A 25052-nucleotide genomic window follows, 5' to 3' on the forward strand; every position below is an offset into this window, starting at 1 on the left:
AGCACGTCACGTGGCCAGCTGGCAGCTGCTCCGGGTAAAGAGGCACAGAAAGCGTGTGCTGCTTACCCATTGAAAAACTCTTTAAGGGGTGGGGGGTTCTGAAGCGGTCACAATATCAGATATTAGAGATATATAATGGAAGATATAACCTATTATATCGCTCTATTATAACTGTGCCAGCTCGGGGAGCCTACACTGAAAAAAGTATAACATCCATTCAACCTAAAATAATTAAGGTAATGATTCACACTTAATATTTTCAATCTGAACCAATATAATTCTTTTTATCTTATTGAACCCACAATTTTTTAATTTAAGGCAAATCATTTCAAGTGATTGGGGGCAATTCATTTGTTTTATACTGAAGTAAATCAATTAAGTTGTTACAATTTAAAATGGTTTATTGGTTGTAACCTATTTTTATGCTATTAGAAATATTATGAACATAACACATTCCAGTGCTGTACCTTTTACATTAATTTAAAAATCTAGTGTAAATACAAAAGCATCTTGCAGTGTAAAACTTAAATATACAACAAAAAGTTATTAAATGTTTCTACAGCTTTCTTGAAAGTATGTTTTATTATGAGTTCTTATAGTTAAAATTAACAGTTGAGAAACAGGATTATTTATCAGAAATCCTCCGTTATAAAAATGCCCAGACCTTTTATCGCACACCACGTCCACTCCACTCCACTTTTTTGGCAGTTGGAAAGCCTGCATGCTGGAAAGTTCTACCGTAAGAAAATACAAAGGGCCCCTCGCACACAGAACACGAACAGCCTAAAAATTAGGTTAAGTGAAATAGGATTTTTATGTTTATTCCCCTGCGGTGGGTTGGCACCCTGCCCAGAGATTGGTTCCTGCCTTGTGCCCTGTGTTGGCTGAGATTGGCTCCAGCAGACCCCTGTGTTCGGATTCAGCGGTTGGAAAATGGATGGATGGATGTTTATTCCCTCCACCATAACTTACTTTGGAACAAATAATTTTTCTTCCTTTGATTTGAGATCTGAACCCAAATATTTTAAGCTGCAACACTAAACGACTAATCTGAAGTTGCTTGAAAGAGAAAATTTACGTTGAATGAACAACATCGATGTTCTGCTTTTTTCAGTGTTATACTCCAGACATTAGCAACATTGACGCACCGAATTCACAATAAGAAACTACGAGGGTCCGGACCACCTGCCAGGCCACTCATTTCCTTTTTGGCTGTTTTTTGAACCCCCCCGCCTCTACAGATTCAATGTATGAGGGCATTCATGCCACGGTTGTTTCAGGTGCCCCTTTGGTTCTTCTACATGGCACACCTGAAATGCCAGGTGCCAATGATGTTGACCACAGCTGTACCAGACAAGCCCCCCCCCCCGGGTGGACATCAGGAGGGTCATTCCCAGTCTTTAGTGATCCCATGTATTTCTGCCAGCCTTCTTGCCACTTTCTGACCATTCCATACCAGGTGTCAAACCCTGACCCCCCAAACCAGTGCCTGGCCAGACTAGGTGCCTTCAGCCACAGCTCTGACTTGGCCGTCCCTCTGCTCAATGTGTCATCTAAAGGCAGGTGCCTTTGACTGCCCACCCTGGACGAGGGTTGTGTGTAATTTGGCTCAACCAGTTTTTTTACTTTTGTTTTTCCCCAAATCCTGCCCTTGTGCAGAGAGCTGATAGTGACAACCTCCTGTAGGCCCTTGCCATCCCATCTCTTAGTGACTCCAATCCAAAAGGCCACCACCACATATAAAACAAACAAAAAACTGCTGGTCTGGCAGACTGTCTGGCTGGAGTGGCATCTTCCACTGGCATGCCCACCTGCTGCTACCTTCTTTTCAAGCTCCTTCATTTTAGCGAGGTGCCACAACACTGCCTGATAGTCGATGTGGTGGTCCTCGAGGCTCCTCCCACCCAGTGGGTCCAAAGGTATGCCACAAATAGCCTGGCGAGAGCCTCCCGATTCCTCTTATCAGTGACAGTGACGCGAATTCCTTATTGTCGGCCGTCCATTATAAAGGAAGTCCAGAGGTTGGAAGTCCACATGTTCAACGGGCAGCATGAAGAGCCTGCGGTGCCCAACGTTTCTTCTTCTGGCCTGCTGTCTTCGGGAGCTGCTGGGTAAGGGGTATGGGGAGGGGCTCTCCTGGGCGTCATTCTGTCACTTGGGTGTATGGTGGTCTTGAATCCTCCCCTCCGGGGATGCGTCTCCCCTTTGGTATTCACGTGTTGACTGAACGTCTGGCTTTACAGTCAGCACAGGAGGTGTCACTTGTTGGGGTTGTGTCCCCAAGATGTCCTGCCATTGGCTTCTCAAGCTCCTCAGTCTAGTCATTTGAACCCTAATATGGGGCTGCAAGCTTAATAATGGTCTTAATAATCAAAGGTAAGGCCAGTGCCCACTTGTGTAAAGTATGAATGGCACTTGGTCTTTAAGCTGGCATCATGGCCTCTAATCTCAAACCTGTGATGAGTTGGCATCTACTTCATGATGGGCTTGATGATGCCAGGACAGCCTTTGGCATCCTGTTGCCCTCAATTGGAGTAGGAAATGAAAGTGTGTATGCTGTTTCTGTGAAAGGCGCTATATACAGTGATGTCATGTCCACTTGGCACACCAGTTTACTGTACCAACAATGCAGCTTCGCCCTGGGCTGGTGGAGCCCACTAAAGGCACTTCAAAGTCTTCTGGCAGCCCAAGATGAGCCCGCATGGCCGCCATCACCCCGTAGGTCTCCTTCTTCGCCTCCTCCTACGACTCACTCTGCCCCTCTCATCAAGCAGCCCATGGAGACCACTGCAGCCTGGCTGAGGAGCTCCTCTGCGATTTCGAGTGCAACTGTCCAGGCGACTGCTGGGACGAGCAGAACTGTGGTGAGTGGGTGCCTTCACGGGGGTCTCCTCTGACTTCCTCGTGTACCTCAGCCGTGCCATTTTCCTTACCCCCCCCCCCCCCCCCCTTGTACTTTCTTCCTCCGGTTTCAGTCTCGGTCACCTTGTCGTGTCTCTCGGTGGCCTGTCCCTGTCTTGACGCCTCTCCTCTTGTGCTCCAGGCAGATCTCCTTTTGTTCCCCTTAGTAGTTTGCAGTGTACCCTGTCTTTGGGGTCTTTGTGTGCCTCTTTCTGTACTGCCCACCAGGTTTGACTTTGTGTGCCACCTCTTGCCCCTCCTGCTGTGCCTCCTCTTCTCTTCTTCTCCTGTCATTGTGCTGTTTTGTCACCTCTCTAGTCTTCCTCCTCCTCTTCCTCCTGTCCCCCTAATTGTGTCAGGCTTTTGTTGGTTGCCCCACACCCCCCTTGTATCTCCTGGGGGGTCTCTTGTTGTGATTTTTGTCTCTGACACCCTCTCTTGTCACTGTGTGTCTCATTTTGCGCTCCTCTTATGCCCATCTGGGTCTCCTTGTGTTCCTCTTAGTTGTTTGCTGCTGGCCTCTTCTCCTGTCCCCCCTGTCTCCTCCTAATGTCATGTGTCCCCTCTTGTACCTCCTACTGTGTCACTCTTTGTCTAATTGTGTTCCCTTAAACTCCTTCCTGTGTCTCTTTTTACCCCCCTTTGACTTTTTTCTCATCTCCATCTTCTCCATTGTTCTGACTCCTCTTATGTGACTTCTTGTCCTTCCTGTTGTCACTCATTGGCTCTCGCTGTGTCCCTCTCTGCGTTTTGATGTTTGTGTCCTCTTATAGCCCCTGCTGTGCTCCTTCATGTCCAGCCGTGTTCTGCTCGCTCTTTGGTGGTGCGTCTCTTGCTTGTTTCTCATTGTGCCCCTTACAGTGGACGTGATGTCACCTCTTGTACCTCCTGCTGTCACCCTTATGTCTCCTTTTGTTCCCCTGTGTGTGTCTCGTCTCCATCTCCTTCCAGCACCCCCTCTTCTTGTGTTTCTCTTTGTTATTTGCCTTTTGTCTCCTCGACTTGTGCCCCCCCCTTAAGCCTTCTCATGTTTCCTTTTGTCCCCTGAGTGTCTCTTCTCTCATTTCCATCTCCTCTTTAACTCTGATGTCTCCTACGTCTCCTCCTGCACACTCACATTGTAACTCCTACTCTTCTTCTTCTCCTTCCCCTTCTTTTTGTTCTCCTTCTTCTCCTCTTTTTTCTTTTTCTACTTCCCCTTCACCTTTTTTGTTCTCCTCCTTCTTTCTTTTTCTTCTTGGTCTTCTCCTCCTGCCCCTTCACTTGCTTTTTGTTCTCCTCCTTCTCATCTTTCTTGTTTTCTTTTTCTACTTCTCCTTCTCCTCCCCCTTCACCTTCTTTTTGTTCTCCTCCTTCTCCTCTTTCTTCTTCTTCTTCTTTTTATCCATCTTCTTCTCCTTCTCTTTCTTCATCCCAGGACACCACAAGGACTTCACTTGCAACTTTGAAGAGGACTCGTGTGGCTGGACTGACCGCTCCCTGCCTACTTACAGCTGGAGGCGACAACAGGGTGGTACGACGGCTCGGCTTGGTGGACCCACCGCTGACCACACGCTGGGCACCAGCCTCGGTAGGTCTTGTGTAGATCTTTGGGGTACTGACTGAGCTTTAAATGTTTTCACCACCAGGGGGTGCTCCAGGGTTGGGGAATGTGAGAGGAGGGCACTGTGGGATGTGAGATCGTTGGTCATCCTTGGCATCTCATCTGCAGGCTGGTGTATGTCTGTCGGCCTGACTCTGGACCCCTCTGGGACGCCAGCCATTCTGGCCTCCCCCTCAGTCGGACCCGTGGCCGCCAGCTGTGAGGTGCGCTTCTGGTACCAGCTACGTGTAGCCCAGTCAGGTAAGTGGGCAGTGAAGTGGCACACATTTTCCAAATCTGTAGATGTAGACATGCTGACCAGAGATCTTCTTTAGGTGCCAGTGGGCACGTTGCTGTGTCTGCCTTCATCACGTCTGCCTCCGGGCGCCTGTTGGTGTGGCGCGCTACAGCTGAGGACACCCAGGGCTGGCGCCAAGCCTCCATCTCAACTGGGCACATCTCCTCCAAGTTCCAGATCTTATTCCAGGCCGGTTCAGGTCTCCCCACGCTGGTGGACGTTGCTCTCGATGACATTTCGTTCCACCGCTGCTTGTTTCCAGGTATGCTACAGGGCCTCACACAGTGACCTTTTGGATGACCAGTCTCCCCATTGGCACAGTGTGAGGTCACCATGCCTGTGTCTGTCTCAGAGCGCCAGGCCCAGTGCTCAGCTGAGCAGGTCTCCTGTCCCCAGGGTGGCTGTGTTGACAGATGGCGGCTGTGTGACGGCACGGTGGACTGCAGAGATGGAAGCGATGAAGCAGCAGAGCTGTGTGGTAAGTAGGAAGTGGGCAGGATGGGGTCCACTCAAAACTGCTTGACTGCACTGGTAAATGCCATCTGCTGGACAGAGACGAGGTCACTAGTGAGTCACAACTGATGGACCTCAAGGGTAGGGTAGTCATCGGCTGGGTGATCTTTGGCTACACACTTCGCTGGCCAAATGGTGGGGGGAGATGGTGGGCAGTGGTGGCGGGTATCGGCCCACACTGTCCAACTGGTGACCAGAGACTGAACAGAGACCACCGCAGCCACAGAGTGGAGAGTCACTGCACTGGCCTGTCCTTGTAGCCGAGTCAGACCCCCTCCAGACTTCAGTACTGACCACTGTCCTCTCTGTCCACCTGTCCCTCGTAGTCAACTACACAAAGTGTGACATGGAGTTGGGCTCCTGCGGCTGGCTGCTGGACGGCTGGGAGCGCACCAGTCAGGCGCTGCTGGGCACATTGGCATCACCCCACGGCCCCGGCCGTGATCACAGCTGGAACAATGACTTGGGTGAGCTGCCAGTGGACCTGGGAGCCATTGGGATGGGGTCACTTGCCACTGGTCACTTTCAGGGTCTCACTGGTTCTTCCTCGCAGGCCACTTCCTGTTCCTTGGTTCAAAGCATCATGGCAAAGGGCAGCGGGCACGTCTGACGAGTCCGGTCCTGTTGCCCAGTGCAGTGGCTGAGCCCTGTCAGGTGAGCACTTGAGAGGTGGGCATCAAGACCACCCCTGGTCACACGTCTCTTCAGATGACCGATGCTTGTGGCTCTCCTGCAGCTCATCTTTTACTACCACCTGTTTGGACCCCGGGCCGCTGCTCTCAACGTCTTCTATCGCACACGGACCCCGGGAGAGCTCACCAGAGTGACCAGAGTGGTGGGGCAGCGAGGGGACCGCTGGGTTCGCGAGGAAGCCCACTTTGCAGTGAATGCCTCTTTCCAGGTAGGGATGGCGGTCTTGTCCTTGTGCCCTAACCCTAACCCTAACCCTAACCCAGCTAATCTGCCCCAGTGCTCATGAGCACCATCTCTCCACAGATCGTACTAGAGGGGGTCTTGGGGGATGGGCCATTTGGAGACGTGGCACTAGATGACCTGGAACTGTCACCTGGCTGCAGACCCTCCAGTGGTAAGGACAGGCTGGGTGCCCGGTGGCTCTCTCGCATGCTGCCCGTGCTGACGCTGATTCTGTCTGATGCCCTGCAGTCTGTCTGCCCGAAGGACCTGAGCCCACTGTGCCCCCCGCAGCCTGCAGGGCCGATGAGTTCAGCTGTGCAGATGGACTTTGCATCCCACAGAGTGAAGTGTGTGACTTCCAGAGGGACTGCGGGGACACATCTGATGAGACCCCGTGTGGTGAGTGAGGGCAGAAAATGAAGGAGTGAACTGGGGGGGGGGTCAGCGGTGAGGCCAGATGGTGACACGTTGGGGGGGGGAAACGAGGTGTAAGTGGACGGACACGCAAGGTGGGCGGGGGGGCAACAGGGGGACAATTAAGGATGGACATGTGAAGGATGACAGGAGAGCAGGTGAAGGGACCACAAGTCAACGATGTGGGGACAACAGCTGGAGCTCTGAGGAAGACCTCCAGAGGTGCTGACACGTGGAGGCCTCCAGTGGTCTCGAGAGCGCCATACGGGTGTGAATGATGGGCGTTCTCTAGGGGTCCTGGCAGAATTCCTCGTGTCTGTCCTCATTTTTTTCCTTCTCAGGCACGCAGAGCTTTATGGCCCAGGGTGATAGCTGGATGGACCGCAGCAGTGGACGACTCAAGTGGACAGTCAAGGAGGGAGGTGGTCCTTCAGAGCGTAAGGGTCTCAAGCCCAGCCGTCCTCAAGCTCTGCTCTGCTCTCGCGGGCTCCTTCATCTCATCCCACTCTTTAATCCTCCGTCCTGTCCGCAGGTCCCTTCTTGACCATCTCCACTGCTCGAGGTCACCTCTTCACTGAAGCCATCGTCGTCAGCCCCCTCTTAGGTCCCTCAGGTCCCGCCTGCTCCATGCACTTTGAATATTTGCTGTCCAGCACGGTGACCCATGCAGGTCAGTGGAACCCCTGTATGTACCTGCTGCATGTACCCACTGTGCCACCTACTGGCTCTGCTCACTGCTGTGGCACTTTTCAGGGCTGCTGTCGCTGAGTGTGTGGCATGAAGGCCTGCCACCCAGGGACGCTGTTTGGCATGGTGGGCCTGCCTCAGGTCAGTGGCGTAATGCCACGGCCTTGCTTGGAGCCAGAGAACGCGGTTTTCAGGTGAGACGCAGAGTTTGGGTGGGCATGCAGAGGTGACTGTCTGCCTGCCACCCACCAGCTCTTTTTTTTTTTTTTTTTTTTTTTTTTTCCCCCCCTGCAGCTGGCATTTGCAGGCTACGCTATGGAGGGCCAGGACATTGGAGTGGCCGGTGTCACCTTCCTGCATTGCGGAGTGGACTACAGGCCAGAGGAGGCCCAAGGTAAAGTAGGCTGGTCAGTCCATTGCCATGGTGACCTTGTGAAGCTCCGCCCAGTGACCTGCCCTACTCTGCCCCCCCTAGGGGTGTCGTGCAACTTTGACAGAGGACTTTGTGGGTGGTACCAGGACCAGAATGACGGCCTGGACTGGACACTGGATGGCCGGCAGGGATTGGACCACACCAGCGGCACAGGTAGGCAGTTTGGCCCTACTGCCCACATTGCTTGGCGCTCTGGCTGATTGACCGGTCACATGTTTGCAGGTCACTCCCTGTCGGTGTCCCTGTCCTCTCCGATTTGGAGTGGGACTTTGAGCCGCCTCCTCACGTACCCGCAGCCCGCTTCTTCTGCCACCCTGTGCCTGTCTTTCTGGTACCTGCTGCGAGGAGCTCAGACAGGTACGTCTGGTCATCTGGTCACTTTGTTTCTTTTAATGGGCACGCTGCCAGCTTTGATGGCCAGACTTTGCCCCTCAGGGACGCTGAGCCTGAAGATGAAGCTCCTGGGTGACGCTGTGGAGACCCTGCTGTGGACCGAGACACGTTCCAATGGAGACGAGTGGCAGCGTGGCATCTCGACCATTGACCCTTGGGGTCAGGAATTTCAGGTGACTGCACTGAAGGACACCGCTGACTGCCGCCGGCCTACCCCCTTGAACTTGTGGCCACTCAGGGACACGCCTGTCTCCACAGCTGATCTTCGAGGTGACCCGTGACGGCTTTGAGGGGGACGCTGCAGTGGATGACGTCACCCTCGTGTCCAGGCCCTGCCCTGCCCAGCTCAGTTGCTCCTTTGAGGTGGACACCTGTGGCTACAGCACCGATGGAGGGGCCCGCTGGGTCCGGCAGAGCCATCGTTCTGGAGCCATCCCGCACGGCCCTACCACTGACCACAGCCTGGAGGAGACCACAGGTGAGGGGCAGATCCTGGTGGCACTGGCACCCCCTGCTGGTCGTTGTCAACACTCCTTGTGTTTCAGGGTTCTACGCCATGGCAGACACGAGCCTCAACGTCCTCCAAGGTGGGCAGGCGACTGCCCTCTACTCAGAGGTGAGGAGTCCTTCAGCGGGCATGGAGTGCCTCTCCTTTTGGTACCTCGCAGGCGGGCACAGCCCAGGTAAGCCTGGCACCGGTGATTTGGGCAGGTGGGCTTCGGGCAGGTGGCCTCAGTGACTCGTTTCATTGCAGGAACGCTCAACGTGATTGTGAGGCAATCTGAGCGCCAGCTGGAGACGGTCATCTCATTGAGTGGTATGGAGGGTACAGGTTGGCATCGACAATGGGCTTCAGTTGAGGCTCAGTCAGACTGGGTGGTAAGTCACACACTGGAGCCAAGGTCCCTGGCCGTTGGGCACTACCTCTCAGATGCCTGTCTTGAACTCCGTAGGTTGCGTTTGAGGCCGTAGGCGCTGGAGGGTCCCAGACATATATTGCCATTGATGACATCACAATCAGGGCGGGACACTGTCCTACTTCAGGTATGCCCAGCGTAGAAGGGGGGCATGTGCTGTGCCACGAGTTGTGGCGATGGGGCTAATCAGTGAGACCCCCTTCACCCTTTGCAGATTTTTGTGACTTTGAGAAGGACGCTTGCCGCTGGAGCAACACGTGGAGGCCTGAGTGGGAGCAGTTGGACTGGGAGAGGACAAGTGGCAACAATGCCCACCATTGGGGGCCGCTGGAGGACCACTCACTGGGCACGCAGCAAGGTGGGGTGTCAGCCTGGGCACCGAGGGGCTTCTCTGCATTGCCAGACACTCCCAAACCACTGTCCTCTTCTTTCAGGTGGCTTCATGCTGGTGGCGGGTGATGGGCACGTCTCCGCTGGTCGGACAGCCTGGCTGCTGAGTGACCACCTGCCCCCCACGTTGGCTGCATGCCTTTGCTTCTGGTACTGGCTGGACAGAGTGGACGCAGTGTGTGAGTCTCCTTTGGCCTCTTCTGCCTTTCAGTGGACACCTGTGCCAGTCAGAGGGTGGCATGGTGCCCACATGCCATCCTGGTGGGCAGTATTTCTGGAGTTTTGGTGCTGACCTCAGCCTGCTCTCACCGTTTCTCTTGTCATTTCCAGATGAGCGCAATGAGCTGAGGGTCTCCATAGTCAGTGCAGGCGAGTGGCTCAGCAGCTGGTATTTCAAGGAGCCAACGGCAGGGTGGCATGAGGCTCAGATCAGCCTGGCCAGCCCACGGGAGTTCCAGGTACCCAGTGGACCACTGAGTGACCTACTGACTGGTCAGGGTGGTGTTGGTTCTTAAACAGGCAGAGGTGGCACTGAACAACCGTTACGGGGTGCCCCTCTGTATTCAGTGTGCACAAATGAAGATATCTGCTTTTAGGCAAGCAGGCCACAAGCGGGCAGTGTAGCGTCTGGACTTGCCCCTTGACCCCTGGCACTCTACAGGCCCCCCATAGGTTATGAATTTCTTGGAGTCGTGACGGCGGGCGCTTCTCCATTTTCAGATCGTGCTCGAGGCCACCAGGGCATTGGGTGCCATCGCTGTGGATGACATCGCATATGAGGATGGCAGAGACTGCCAGCATAAGCCAGTAGCAGCCAGCAAAGGTCAGTTAACCCCTCCTTATATAGAGCCTTCTATCGAGTGCCTTTCACTTTTGGCTCCTGGTCCAGAGAAGCTGTAGGAGTCGTGATGGGCCTGCTGGGTTGAGTGCCCTATTAGACCAGAGGGGGCACTCTTGGGGGCTCTCTTTGGTCCACTCCAGGCCCTTCTGCACATCCCTGGGGGGCAGTGACCGGGACCACTTGGTCATTGTGCCCCTTGCCTTTCAGCCTCAGGTGTGCAGGTGGACTTTGTGGTGGCCGTGGTCTTTGAGGTCATCATCGTCCTCCTCTTTGTGGTCACTCTGATTGGCGTCATTGTCTACTACTGGAGGACACGGCAGCAGTCACCTCAACAGAGCCCCGCTGGCGCGGACCAGCAGACAGGATTTGAGAACGTCACCTACGACCACCACAACCTGGTAAGGAGACCCCCAGCATGGCACTGCTCAGCACTGCACTGCCTGGCACGGCCCTGCTAATGTCTCATTTTTCTAGGACACAATTGAAGTGCCAGTGATGCCAGTCAGCTTACCAGGAGAAGAGACCAGCACTGTGTGACAGCTGAGTGACACCCATGTGATGTTTCCTGCCACCGTCCCTAAAGTTGTGCCAAATAAGAATTGTCTGCCAATAAAGCTGATGAGGAGAATGAGTGCCAGTCCTTGTGCCTACGGCCGTGTCAGTCTGTCTGAGGTGGGTTGTTCACTTTGAAATAGGGTGGGGGTCACATGTGGAGGTGGAAAATATTGAGCTGGGTGACAATGGGATTGGCACCAGAGGGCGCTCAAGCCTACTGGACACATAGGACATATGGACCCCCGTGGTCAAGTGCAAGTGGAAAAGAGGGGCAACACCAAAGGACCCCCAGCACCAGCTACCCAAGGCCCCCAGACGCCCGCGCTTCTCCGGCCCTCTGATTTCCATTAAGGCAGCACAACAAGAGAAGAGCGCCACCTGCTGGCCAGAAGTCCCCTGCCGGCAATTTACCGCACCTCTGGTGAATTGCGTGTGTGCGCGCGGCGCGTGCTGTCCGATTTCTTCACCCCTAAAGCTTTAAAGAGAGTTGCCCTTCGCGCGTGGCCGCAGGACCCCCTGTAGCCTCCCAGTAAAGAGGCAGCACGGCGGGCGCTCATTACCGGCCGAAGGTCCTCCGAATAAACTGTAGAGACAGGCAGGAAGTGCGCCCCCCAGTGGCCGAGATGCCTGCCCTGTTTATTCATGGGGTGACTCGGCCAGAAATTCTCGTTTTCCAGCTCAACACTTAGAGGTGGTAAAATAAAAGGCGCTATATAAAATCAATATGAATCACCACTCCCCGTGTGACCCTGAGAAATTCACTTCACATGCCAAAGCTGTCAATGCGGAAAATATACCACAGATGTGAAGGACTTTGGGAAAGGCGCTATATGGAACCACCATTTGAATGGTTCATGGCGTGGGTGTGATCGGCCTACACTGGCACTTCTGAAGTGTGAAGTGTAGAAATAACTTTATTATAAATATGTAAATGGCGGAGTCGGCACACGACCCTGACAATCTCTGTGGCACTGAGGAAGTCGCGTTACCTGCCAGACATTATCTGTACCGGTGAAGGACTTTGAGATTGAAGTTCGTCAGGAAAGGCGCCATATAAAATCGATAGGAATCTTCTCGAAGCCAACAAAGAAGAGTCGAAAAGGGGTTAAACACAACAGAAAGTGACCGCTGTGGGCTGAAAGTGGTCAGGCGACCGTTCATTCTGACCTGACGGACGGCCCGTCGCGCTGCGATCTCCAAACGGCCACCTGCGAGATGCAGCTGTGACGAGGCTGGCGTTGTCCACTAGAGGGAGACATTTCACCACAAAATGAGCATCAAATCAACGAAGGGGACGCGCAGCCTGGCAGGCCGGCGCTCGATGGCATTTGTCGACCGAAGTGCCAGAGGCGTGTGAGTGACCGACAGACGTGGACCGGTCCCTTGGTGAGCCTCCTTTAAATGTTAGGTGACGTGAGCACATTCGGTTGAGCCAACTTTCTACCTCATTCTGCAGCTGGCGGCCTTCTATCCGGCACAGCGGTGGTTCGATATAGCGCCTTTCACAGGGAGCATGTCAGAATAAAAAATAAAAATGGAACAAAAAGGCGTCAGCTGCTGGTGGCACCCAAAATACCTGTAAATGGATAATACAGAGGTGGGCACTGGGCAGGGGCATGGACATTCAGGAATGGGCGAAAAAAGTGCACAGTCAAGCAGAGGAAGAAGGACTCGATGATGATGAAGTGTGGACACTACACCGTGTGGCGGACAATAAGGTGGACACTGAACAGTGGTGACATGAATGAACGGTGAGGTGTGAGCAGACTGGGCCCCCAGCTGTGCCCTTTAAGCAGGGAACTACGGGCAATAACTGGGCAGCCACTAAAATGACCACCACCAGACTGTGCTGGCCAATGTCCAGTGGCCATGCTGACCAGCTGATATGTTCTTCAGTAGTCCGTGTCCAGGAGGTCAGGTCAGTCCACCCCAGCTCGGCTCCCCAGTGCTGTCCACCAGTGGAGGTCTACTCTGACCCATAGGGGCTGCCAGGCTTCTGTCTTCTGCGTGGACTGACAAGCGTGAGGATGAGGAGGTCCGAGACGCCGTTGGCCTGCTGATATAGCGCCTTGCACCACCCCCATAATAATAAGACACGACAGATCACGGGGGAGGGGGGGAGTTAAATGACATTTTTTTTATTTCAAAGCCTTTGACAGCACACCATGCCCTGCACAGATAGCAGGTGGCGCCCTTCTCTTTAACAGATGCCAGCTGTGCCCCTGGCCCACACGACACACCCGGCGGCAAAGTCACATATTTTTTTACACAATTTTTATTAAACTTTAGATATAAAAGTAAAACTACAGCATCAAAGTGGAGACGCTGGCGGGAGCATTCCGAGGGCCGCGATCACCGGGCTTGTGACGTCCAGCGCTGGCTCTCAAAAGCCCCGGCGGCATCACGGGCACACATACATCCCTGAGGGTCAGCATCCTTCTGGCCTGTGAGGGTCCTGGCCAAACAAAGTGGGCACATGTCCTCGGTGGGTCAGGGTCCAAAATTTGGGATCCTATTTGTCCCTGAGTGTCAGCAGGTCAGCATTTCCTCTCAAAGACAGGTCCCTGAGGGTCAGCACACGACATGCATGGCCAGAAACGCGGTCGGTGTCCAGCAGTCTCACTCAGACCTGTTCCTGAGGGTCAGTGTCCGGCGAATGGCTAAGGTCAGCAGTCAATATTCTCACACAGAGATGCTCACCCAAATATGTCCCTGAGGGTCAGTGTCCAGCATCACTATGTGTGTCCCCGAGGGCCGGTCATCACCGTGGCCACAGTCCCAGCCCTGGCGTCCACATCGTCGCGGCCCACACTGTCCATCAACCATCAGCGATGCTCCCCCAGCTGCTACTCCTCCTATTTGGTACAAGATGGCGGCCCTGGTTGGTGACCAGGCGGAGCGCGGCGGAGCGGCTCGGTGCCCACAGCACTCGTCTATTGCTACAGGGAATAAAGACGACCGGCGACCTTAAAAACAGTCAGAACATCGAAGGGTTAAAGGAGCTGTGGCGACCCCCCGTGGCGGCTCAAGGGGCTCCAAACCTGCAAGAAACATCACCAACGTGGCCACCAGACCCCCCCCTCCCCTCTTGGGGGCGCCATTGTGCCTAATGGGGGTCATTAGACTTGGACTGTACCCACTGGAGACCCCCGCTTCACTTCTTAACAGCGGTGACCAGCAGCAGGACAATCAAACAGGAAGACAAAGTGGAGCCCCTTGAACCCGAGTCCACCACAGCGATGACAGGAGAGCTGAGTCCTGAAAAGCAGTGCCACTGATTGGAGGAATCAGAGAAATGGCAGAAAGGCGTCCCCCTCCGCGGACAAAGTGACCGTCGCAAGAGTCCATTTGTACAGAGGGCCGCGAGAACCTGAGGCGACCCACACAGGCGAAGGGGGCTTATTGCTGGGACCTCCCAGTCCAGAGGCGAGTTGGGACTTCAAGTGGGGTCAAAAAAGTGAGAGGACCAGAAGTCAGAGGTCACTGGCCAGGCAGCACCACATGGGTCAGCACTGGAACGGAGGGGTCCTGCTACACTGTGAAGGCCTCTAATCAGAGTTAACGGTGATGCCAGGGGTGCCACTGACCATACGTCATCACAGGGCCACCACTGGAGTTTAGGGGGCACACTGCACCATGACGGCCTCCATTTAGAATTAGAGGTGCCACCAAATTACATTGGGGTGCCAGTGTTGGGGTCACTGGAATTTAGGTACACTGTGAAGACCCCTAATTGGAGTTCAGGGTGACAGCACATCACACAGGGGTCACTGTCACTGGCCACACTGCACCATAAGAGTCACCTCTAGAAGTTACATGAACTTATTTGGCTGACGCGTTCATCCAAGGCAACTTACAACAAATTTAGTGTGAGGGTCTCCATTTCGAGTCAGAGGGGCACCAAATTAAGAGGCGACCACACCACACCACAAGGGTCACATCGTGCACATGGGGTACCTCCATTTGGGGTTGGGGTCACTTCGAAGGACACCGGAGCTCCAGCTGGGGGTCGGACATGGCACTCGTCTTTGGGGTCACAGGCCACACTGTGGAGGCCCCACCCGCACTTGGGGCTTAGGCTATGGCTTCAGAGGTCTGGACTGGGAGACCAAAATGACACCTCCAGTTTATTTTTTTTTAGAGGCCCAGGCCTCTTTATCAAAGGCTGGACAATCAAAAAGTTCCACCTGCGGCTGGCCAAGGGTCAACAAAAATACAGTGACCAGCGGCTTGACACCCTGAGCCGGCCAGCGAGCGGCCAGAAAGACAATAAAACGTGAAAAAAGAAAAGCCGCCGCTGCGCCGGCCACTGTGGGCGTCTGCTCAAAAAATAAAGGTCAGCAATGGCCATGTGAAGAAGATCCCTGCAGAGGAGAGACTGGACACGGCCTGACCACTTGACCAGCATGAGTGGACGCCAGCTTACAGATGGGTCACACCAAGCTGTACACTGGCTACTGTCCACCAGGTGAGAAAAGTCCAGCCGCAGACGTACGAGAACTTGAGTACAAAAGACAAGCCGGGACACTCGAGAGCAGAGGGGTGGGGGGGGGGCTGGGGGGTGTCCCGGTGCGCCCCCCCAAAAAACCTGAGAGTGAAGAAACAAGAAAGTGGAAAATCACAAGAGTCCTAAAAAAACAAAGTCAAGTAGCCCCTTCAGGGTCCAGCAGAGTGACCTGCACGTCCTGCACATCTGCTCTTCTAAACAAACTTCACGTCTCTCTTCCTCTTCGTCTTCCTCTTCCTCCTCGGCAGCCATGGGCGGCCCAATCCACACGTCCAGCTGAGGACCCGCGTCGCTCACTGCGCCTGGGCTCCTCCACTTCAAAAGCAGGCTGCCTGCCCGTCGGCCTTCAAGCGGTCAGCAGGGGGTCTCACAGGATGTCGTCATAGTCCAGCAGCTTGGAGTGCTGCCGCGTCTTCCACAGGCGGTACAGGCGGAAATCAAAGTAGGTCTCGATCATCTGCTTCCCTGTGCGGGACACAAAAAAAGCCAACGGTCACACGGGAAGAAGCAGGGGGCACACAGCCGGATGGCATCCTAGACTGGTGGTCAGCATCTCATTCGGCCACCAGTCCAGTGGTCTCCATAGAGGATCCACAAGAAGCAGAAGAAATGTGAAAATGTGTACCTTGGGCCGAGAGCTCGAGAGGCGACTCAAACGAGATGTTCAGAGGCATCATGAGATTCTTCAAGTTCTGAAAAAGCTGAGAGATGGCAAGAGGGTCAGACCGTGGCTGGACACGCCCACTTTGCCCTGACCCCGCCCCCACGGACCCTAACCCCTCCCATTTGACCTGTTGATCCTCATTTCAGCTTTCGCCTCCACAACACCTCACCACCTAAATAACCTCCACCTCCCACTCCAGACTCCGCCTCTCAGTGCTTCCATACCCTGCCAGCTGACTACACTTCTAACACCTTCCATATTCTGCCTCATGGCTCCGCCTCTTACACCTGCCTGCTGACTCCGCCTATCTTATCTTACACACCTCCCACTCAGGACTCCACCTCTCAGAGCTTTTATATTCTTCCTCTTGGCTCTGCTTCTCGCACTCTCATATTTCCCACATGCCACCTCCAGACCACAAACCTCCCACACCCTGTCTGTTGACTCCGCCCATTTTATCTCCCAAAACACCACCCACACACCTCGCACCCAGTTGCCGTCAAAATGAGGTCACCGATGACTCCGCCTCTTATAGTTGCCATATCCTGCCCCCTGATGCTGCCCCTCACACCCTGATGCCACTAACCACATCACTTCTCCTGGCTCCGCCTATCTTATTTCTCACATCCTGCCTCTTGTCTCCTCCATGCACACCACCCACCCCAGACTCCGCCTCCTGACTCTTACACCCTGCCCTCGGACTACACTTCTAACACATTCCATATTCTGCCTTTTGGCTCCGCCTCCTACACCTGCCTGTTGACTCCGCCTATCTTACCTTAAACTGCTTGCCTCTTGGCTGCACCCTGCTCACCTCCCACCCCTAACTCCGCCTCTCATAGCTCCTGCGCTCTGCCCCCCTGATGTTATCCCTCATACCCTGACTCCGCCTCCCATCCCTTGACTCCGCCTCCCATCCCTTGACTCCTGGCCCCACCTTCCACACCCGACTCTGTCTTTCCCATTCCTTACGTTGACTGACATCTCTTGACTCCGCCTTTCACCCCAAACCACCATGGCTGCCCTGTCCTGCCTCCCAAACTTTGACAGTTCCTTGTTTGCTGTGGTTGCCCCCCCTGGTGGACAGTTACCTTCTCCCCATTGGGGTTGCCTAAAATGTAGCAGCCCATGATGTGGATGACGTTGGGCTCCGGGTTGATTTTGCTCATCAGTCGGCTCAGTCGTTTCCAAAACCTGAAGAATGGAGGAAAAAGGAAAGGAGGTGAAGGTGAAGGTGAAGAGCAAGGCGCGATATGAAGTGAACTTAAGGAATGAGAGCAGCAGGTGCCAGCCAACTGGCCAGCTCAGGACTCACTGAATGAGGTCCTCCTCTTTCTCCACTTTGGCAAACGTGGCCACTTTGTTCTTGAGCAGGTACAGGTGTCCAGGACCACCCTGCAAATACACCATGAAGCCAGTGAGCGTGGGCAGAGAGAGAGAGAGAGAGAGACTCCAGCTGGCAGACTGTATGGCATACATTGCGCCACCTGGCACTCACCTGGCAAAAGATGAGCATCTTCCAGATTTTGCAGCCCTTCCTGTAGACATTCAGCTTCTTCTCAATTTCATCTAAGAGACAGAGAGATCTGTCAGAAACTCCATGGACGATGAAGCCCACCCAGACCACTGGTGGGCGCTGGACAATCAGTCCCCCCATCCAGTCCCCTGATATAAAACAATGGCCATAGGTCCTACCTACCTAGGATGTCGTCGAAGGTGGCATGCTCATGGTCCTGCAATAGACAGAGCACCGCACATTAATTTGGTGGCAGGGGGTGACCGGCGCGCCACCTGCTGGACAGAAGACGCTCACATTAAAGAAGCGTCAGCTACTCACATAGAGGATGGGGATGATGGAGGAGTCGTCTCGGCGGATGATGGTGGGCACGTACTCGGCTTTCGGGACTTTGGAGGAGATGAGCTGTCAACAAAACAAACAAGTCATGAAGGCTCCGCTCGGCAGACGGACAGACAGACAGACAGCCGCCCCACAGCGCCCCCTACTTACCATCACCTTAGGAGGGACAAAGTCGTCCCCCTCGCAGCAGTCAGCCTCCTGCTCCCTCTCAGCCTCCCAATCCGGACTGAACTCTTCGTCCAGGGTGTCACAAGACATCTGAAGGTCACCACCTGGCAGGGATGAGAAGAAAATGACCTGGGTGTCACTCTGGCTACCTTCATCAGAGAACGAGGACACCACTGTGAGCATCATGTGATGCACGTGTGTGACACAGGTGCGTGTGACCTTTATATTATACATGTGTGCCAGTATGTGAGCATCACTCCACACGCTAGTGCCGGTGACCCTGTGTCACCCATTCTCCGTGCGTGCGTCACTCTGCCCTCGGTGGACAGGTGATTGTGTGCGCGTGATCGCTCCGTGCGTGTGCGCGTGGGAGGGGGCTGCCGGCACAGCGAGTACCGCTGACGTGACTCCGTCTCCATGGTAACCCCCTACTTGTGAGGCTGCTGTCCCCGACCGCACCAAATTAAAAACGGATTAGCCGACAAGCCCATCACTCGTCGGTGACCTCGTTTGAAGGCGTCCGGTGGGTCCCGATGGAAGTGGCGCGGCGGCGCGCGCCTTCCTATTGCAGCGCCCTCTGCCGACTGCCGCTGAATGCCGTGAGCGCGCCTGAGCGGAGGCAGCGCGCCACGGGGTGCCCGCTAATTAGCCGGGGACATTTAAGCTCAAAGGTCAGAGTAGCGATGACAGCTGGAGCCGGGAGGAGGAGGAGGAGGAGGAGGAGGCGGGGCGCCATTGTCTTCCTCATTTGAGGATTGTGGCCCACCGAGCGGGGAGCGCGGAGACGCTACGATCGAACTCCGTAGGCGACGCTTACTGTCTCTCGAGTCGTGCAGCGAGTCGCTCTTGACCGGCGTCGGGTCGCTCCAAGACCTGCTGAAGCTCTTCTCTCGTCGGTCGGCGAAAGCTGAAGAAAGAAAGAAAGAAAGAAAGAAAGAAAGAAAGAAAGAAAGAAAGATGAGGGTCTATGCCAACTCCGCCATCCCCTCCCCACCCGCCAAGTGGCGCTTCACTCACTCTGGGCGCGGGTCCGTCGGCTGCCCACCATCCGCAGGTGCTTCCGAAAGTTCCTGTTAATAAAAATGAAGACGACGGGATGAGCAACGAGCTCGTCACCCTCTCTGTAATTTTGGGGGCCAGGGTCCCCCATGGGTCTGGAGAATTCGGGGCAGAGCAGCCCTGGCAGACAGAGTGGCAGCAGCTGGGCTCATCACGTCTTTATTCCAAAGATGACAGCCATGTGCTGTTACCATAGCAACAGTTTACTATGACAAAAGTATGAAACAGCAGACAAACATTCGACTCGCTAAACCCCCCCACGGGTCTGCTGAGATCAGGGCCTAATCTGGAGGCACACTGGCACAAAGGGGGCAAGCACAGCCCGACCCAGGTAGGGGGGCAAAAGGGGAGGACAGACAGCCTGTCACTTGCATTACTGGGGCAGCAAAAAGAAGTTACTGGGACACCCTTGAAAGGACAGCAGGAGCGTCACATTAATGAGAGCTGGCGCTGAGACCACTAGAGTACCCCCCTCCCACACCGCACTGCCAGCCTGCCTGCCTGCCTGCCCGCCCACGGCACAACAGACACATTGACAAGGACTCACAGAAAGTGTGAATTCACAGGAGACGAGGGCTACTTACGAGATCCTGTCGATCCAACGTTCAGCAAGAAGACGAGAGAAGCAGAGAAGAAGTCAGGGAGGGAGGGAAGGATAAAGGGAAACGGATAAAGGAGAAGTGAAGGAATAAACAGAGATGAAAAAGTGGAGGGTGAAGAGGACATGACAAGGCCAGGGAGGAAGGGTCCATGAGAGACAAGAGCAGGGTGAAAACAGAATGAAGGAGGGAGGGGTAAAGGACAAATAAGAGAGGAGAGAACAGGGAGGAAGAGGAGGAGGAGGAAGACAAGATAAAAAAAGCGCAGGGAGGGAGGGAGAGGTAAAGGGAAACAGGTGAAGGACAGGAGTGACATTCAACAAAGATGGCAATGGAATGACAAGTGTAAGACAAAAAGAGAGGGAGGAGAGGAGGAAGAAATGAAGATGATGTGGAAAATTAAGGAGAGATGGTGATGGCGGGACAAGTGAAAGGGACAAAGAGAAGGTGAAGGGACAGGTAAAGGAAGAGAAGAAAGGAAGGGAGGGTGCAGGAGGGACAAGTTCAAGGTAAAAATGTAGGAGATGAGGGAGGAGTAAAGGGAAACAGGGATGAAAGAGATGTGGAAGATGAAAGAGAGAGGGTGATACAGGAACAAAGAAAGGTTACATGAAAGGAGAAAAAGAGGGAGAGACAAAGAGGAAGAAGATGGGAATGTGGGAGGAGGAGGGAGGGAGGGGTAAAGGGAAATAAAGCAAAGGGAGAAATGAAAGAACAATGTCAAAGGAAAGAGGGATGGAGGGACAGATAAAGGAAGAGAAGTACATTGTGAGGGAGGGAGGGGTAAAGGGAGAGGTCAAGAGAGAGTGAATGGCAAACGAAAAGAAGGGAGTGTCGGGGAGAGTGAAAAAGAAAAAGGAGTGCAGATGAACAGGAGAAGAATAAAGAGGGAGAAGAAGAGAAAACGACAAGGAAAAAAAAGATGACATCAGGCAAGAGAAAGCAGGGAGAGAGAGAAAGGGAAGAAGGGGAAGAGAAATTAGGGGGTGGGATTAAAGAAGAAGAGTAAAAACAAAATTAACATCAAAGTGACAATCAGGTTGGCATCAGCACACAAGTGACATCCCCGTCCCCCTCCCTGGTACTCACGCCTGCATGGTGGTGGTCGCCGTTTGGAACGTGAACATGTTCTCCTTTGGGAACCATCCGTGTGAAGGGGCCTCGTCTGGGTAGCAGACAGAAGGAGGTTAGGCCGGACCCCCACAGTCGTCTCCCCCACCACCAGGACCCCCCAGCGTGAGACTCACCAGACACGCGGTCTACACTGTACATCCTCTCTAACTTCTTGCGGCTGCGGACGTTCTCGTGTGGCTGCAGGTGGTCGAGGTCGAAGGACTGCTGAACGCTGACTTGAGTGGTGGGCTTTGCCCAGCCCACCCGGCACTGCCGGCCAATGTTGTGGGTGCTGCCCGCGCTCTGCAGCGGCTGGGTGTGAGTGTGGTGATGACTGTGGTGGTGGCCATGGTGGTGACCATGCCCGTGGTGGGTGGCATGCTGCGCCAGCTCCTGACTTCCCTTCAGGACCCGCAGCTCCAGACACTCGCTGGATTCCCGCTCTCCCAGCATGCCGTTCTCCCTGGAGATGGTGTACACCTGGGCTGGGATCGAGTCCTTGTCCTCAGACGGCTCCTCTGACGAGCTGCGGTCAAACTTGCCGTTGGAGATGAGCGACAGCCTCCGCTTGTTTGGCTGGAGCTGCTGTGGACTTTGGGTGGGATGTCCCTGTTGAAGGGGCCGCTGGAGCGGAGACTTGCGGTGCAGTTTGTCGGGGGATTCCGAGTCCTGACCAATGAAAGTCTCAGCCAGGAGGTGATCTGACCAGCAAAAAAGAAGAAGAAAGAGCAACATGGATTAGGTGGTCCTGAAAGTGGTAGAAGAACAGACCTGGATGTGGCGACTCCACTAAGGTGGAACCGTGAAGTGTGCCCGATCTGAGGACATGCGGTCAAAAGAAGGGACAGACTGGGACACATGATGGGACAGGACAGACAGGAGAGCATCAAGGGAGACTGGCAAAGTTTCAAAGTGAAATAAGGAAAAGTCAGGGAGAAATTCAGGAGTCCACCGAGGCCAAAGCAAGAAACCTGCTGACAGGGGCTTGAAGGACAGTCTGTGAGAAAGGTGGGGACGATGAAAAGATCCAAGCAGATAAGCGTCTGGAGTGGCTTGGTCTGAAGATGGGGTTATGTGTTTAATGAAAGTAGTGGGGTCCAGTGACAGATCTGCACCAAGGAGTCCACCAAATGGAACTATTTGAGTAGTAATGAAGTACAAAAAGAACGATGACAGGGGACTAGAGCAGGTGGAGCAGACAGCTACAGAGTACCAGAGGAGGACATGGAGGGGAGATGTGTAAGGTGCAGGGATCCACTTGGGCCAAAGTAAGGGATCTGCTGACAGGGGAATGATGGGATAGTGGGAAAACAGCCTCGGTGGAGGACAAAAGGACGAGGACGTAGACCTACAGTGTATGGTAGAAGAAAAAAAAATACTGGAGATCAGTGGAGTGTGGAAGGAGGATGTGGACCACAGATCTAAAGAGTATGGAAAGAGGAGGATATGGAGTAACTTAGTATGAAACGTCAGGAACAATTTCAGGGATCCACTTAGACTGAAGTAAGGGACTGATGGAGAAGCCAAGAGACAGCATGTGAGATTGGGGGATCAAGGAGGATGGAGGGTGAAGGGTCAGGGGGCTTTGATGCAATCCAAGGACATGGCTCTGGAACGTCTAGCTTGAAGGTGGAGGTGAGCATTTAGTGGAAATGATGGGATCCAATGATAAATCTGCACCAGAGAGACCGGCACTGTGGAGCAACCGAGTAACAAATGGAGGACAACAGGATGGAGATGAAGCTACTCCAGAAGGACAGTGTGAACTAGAGAGCCACAGGGTATGGAAAGAGAATAACGGGAAAGGAGATCTGCAGAGTCTGGAAGGAGGAAATCGAGTGGAGATCGACAAAGTGTGGAAGGGGGAACTGGACTGAACCTCTACAGGGAAAAGATGATAGATATGAGCTGGAGAACTCCGGAACACAGAAAGAGGAAATGGAGTGGAGATGCAAAAAGTGCAGGCGAGCCGCCACCATGCAGTGTGGAAAGTCACTTGATTGCAAAGAGAGCCGTCTGACCAAAAGCAGCGACGTGAGGACAATGGGCGATGAATAATAAGATGTGAGCACCAGGACCTATAGGAGCCGAGATACGAGGACATGTGTCTGGGGAGATGTGGTGGCATGGGCCCCTTGTGTCGGTGTCTGGACAGGTGGTCATGCCAATGTCTGCCGGACACTTGAAGACTCACCTGAGCCGTTGCGGTTCTCTGGATGGTGGTGGGACAGATATTCACCAAACGCTCGAGCTGCTCTGAGGAGAAAGGGACACGGTTTAAGAAAAGGTAACAATGTGACCAGCCAAGTGACCACTTAGAATAAGCAGCAGAGTACAGCCGACAAAAATGAAGCAACCCAGCAGAATGACCAACAAGCAAGCCCAGAGGGACCAGGGTAGCAGAATGACCTTCATCCTAACTGTGAAGAGTCACAAGCAAAATGGCCAGCCGTGACTTTATCAATTGACACAGTGTCTGAAAAGAGTTTAGAGGTCAGTGCCACTCACACACTCCATCGAAATCTCCAAGTCTGGCACCTTCAGACGGGCAGAAGAAACAGCTGACCCACCAGGCCTCTGACGAGCCTCACCAACACAGGCTGGCCAGAGATGGACAAATCAGAACGCACCAATGTGAGAAAGTTCTGTGATATTAAGGTGACAATGTCAACTGAACAGGTCACCCAGTTGTCCCCTAAGACCAGTCTCGCAGTGGTCAGTCTAAACTGGACACATCAGAGATACACATTGTCCTCAGAGCCATTTGCCACTAAATTCCTAGCAGTCACTGAGGTGGGCAGTAGGGTGGTGAGACAGGGACTACCATCTACCGGCTCCATCCCACCAACGCAGCTCAGGGTCCAGTCTCATTGCCACACTTGTGCCAACTCCATCACAGCTTCTATGTCTCCTTTGCCTCAAGTGAAGCACCGACCAGTCACGAATCGTAAGACACCCGGCGACTACCGCAGAGCATCATATGCCCTGCAGAGGTGGGCAAAGTGTGGACAGAAGGTCACCGCCTGCGCCATGAAGTGGGACGCTCTTGACTGAACTCAAGAGCGTCCCACTCCCTGAAGTCACAACCTGGCAGGACAGAGAGAGGGGGCATAGCTGGCATTACGGCTTCTGCCAGCACACCTAAGCTCGACTGTGGACACCTTCAGTGCTGCACAGTCCTCATCCACATGCGGGCACATTCAGAGCACCTTCACCACCTTCACCACCATCATCATCATCATCAACATTTGTACCACTCACAAGCTCCAAAGCTGGCCATCATCACCCTGACAAGTCTCTCTCTGTTCACAAGTCTGTCTTCTTCATCACCACTCTGGGGTAAAGTCCTGGCTCTGACCATTAACTTCTTCCTCCTCCTCATGTCCACTTCACATGTTTGTATCACCCCGAGTCCTTCATCTTGCTCACTAACCTCTACCACTCACTCTTTTCTTCATCAATTCATCATCATTATCGGCAGCAGCAGCAGTTCCCACCCCTGCCTCCTCGTCAACAAAAACAAAGCCACTTGTCCGTCTCCGTCGCCCCTTCACGACTTCCCCGTCGCCCCCCAGTCTCACTGCAGCAGAACCGCACTCACCTGACCTTGGCCGCCACGGACGAAATCGCGTCACTCCTTAAATTCTTCCTTTTGGACACGGCTGTTCCCATTCTTCTGTGAGCGGCAGGGCTGGCGGGCGGGCTGCGCGGCCCGCTACGGTAACGCTTCGATGCGACTGGGCTCCGCGCTGCCGATCCTGCTTCTGCTATTCGACTTCGCTCCGCTCCCGCAGACCCCGGCGCAGCGGCCCCGCCTACGGCTAGCGGCCCGGAAGGAAGCGCTACCAAATATGGATGTCAGGGCGGTGCGCTTCTTAGCCACGCCCCCACCGCGGTCCGTCAACAGCCTGCCATTTAGCGTCTGCTCTACTGGGACGAAGCGGCGCGCGTGCCGATTATTGAAATAAAAGAAATAAATAAACAAAAATAACAAAACAAAAGAGCAAACTGAATAAGTAAAAATAATTTAAAAAATGAACAAAAAATGCCGTGACGAGCACGAGCCTCGTTAATGAAAACAGAAACTCAGAAATGACCCGGAACTTTCTAGAATGAAGTGCTCGTTCGCGTAATAAGTGCGCTTCAAAACGCCAAACGGGGTTCGATGGTCTTCAGGGAGGCCCAATGATCCTGTCCCAGAGCTCACGGTGTCACATTGTGGCACATTCTACAAGACGAGAAGGG

At 53.9% G+C, this 25052-nt stretch overlaps 2 protein-coding genes across 3 annotated transcripts; one reads left to right on the top strand and one right to left on the bottom strand.

The window, feature by feature from the left end:
- Positions 1 to 1917: 1917 nt before the first annotated feature.
- On the top strand, positions 1918 to 10915 carry mamdc4 (MAM domain containing 4). 2 transcript variants are annotated; one of them, XM_051932283.1, is made up of 28 exons: positions 1918 to 2111; positions 2772 to 2864; positions 4319 to 4471; positions 4613 to 4744; positions 4819 to 5043; positions 5134 to 5259; positions 5621 to 5761; positions 5848 to 5948; positions 6031 to 6195; positions 6291 to 6381; positions 6459 to 6608; positions 6965 to 7060; positions 7156 to 7293; positions 7377 to 7504; positions 7605 to 7704; positions 7786 to 7896; positions 7966 to 8100; positions 8179 to 8309; positions 8395 to 8614; positions 8682 to 8819; positions 8891 to 9015; positions 9090 to 9180; positions 9268 to 9411; positions 9488 to 9622; positions 9774 to 9901; positions 10164 to 10266; positions 10492 to 10682; positions 10759 to 10915. In XM_051932283.1, exons 1-28 carry the CDS (start codon positions 2051 to 2053, stop codon positions 10819 to 10821), a joined length of 3615 nt encoding a protein of 1204 aa, XP_051788243.1. In that variant the 5' UTR covers positions 1918 to 2050; the 3' UTR covers positions 10822 to 10915. The 2 variants fall into 2 exon arrangements, with proteins under 2 accessions (XP_051788243.1, XP_051788244.1); XM_051932284.1 differs by having other exon boundaries at positions 1919 to 2111; positions 2775 to 2864.
- Positions 10916 to 14965: 4050 nt separating this feature from the next.
- Positions 14966 to 24662, bottom strand: LOC114657031 (NMDA receptor synaptonuclear signaling and neuronal migration factor-like). Its single transcript, XM_028808765.2, has 15 exons — positions 24409 to 24662; positions 23002 to 23063; positions 20942 to 21508; positions 20784 to 20859; positions 19680 to 19685; positions 19054 to 19106; positions 18854 to 18943; positions 18019 to 18140; positions 17848 to 17931; positions 17710 to 17743; positions 17509 to 17579; positions 17326 to 17405; positions 17102 to 17204; positions 15972 to 16047; positions 14966 to 15811 (listed from the first exon to the last, which is right to left on the bottom strand). Exons 1-15 carry the CDS (start codon positions 24477 to 24479, stop codon positions 15714 to 15716), a joined length of 1593 nt encoding a protein of 530 aa, XP_028664598.2. The 5' UTR covers positions 24480 to 24662; the 3' UTR covers positions 14966 to 15713.
- Positions 24663 to 25052: the final 390 nt, after the last annotated feature.

The sequence above is a fragment of the Erpetoichthys calabaricus genome, chromosome 9, assembly GCF_900747795.2.
Source record: "Erpetoichthys calabaricus chromosome 9, fErpCal1.3, whole genome shotgun sequence".
In the NCBI taxonomy this organism is placed as follows: domain Eukaryota; kingdom Metazoa; phylum Chordata; class Cladistia; order Polypteriformes; family Polypteridae; genus Erpetoichthys; species Erpetoichthys calabaricus.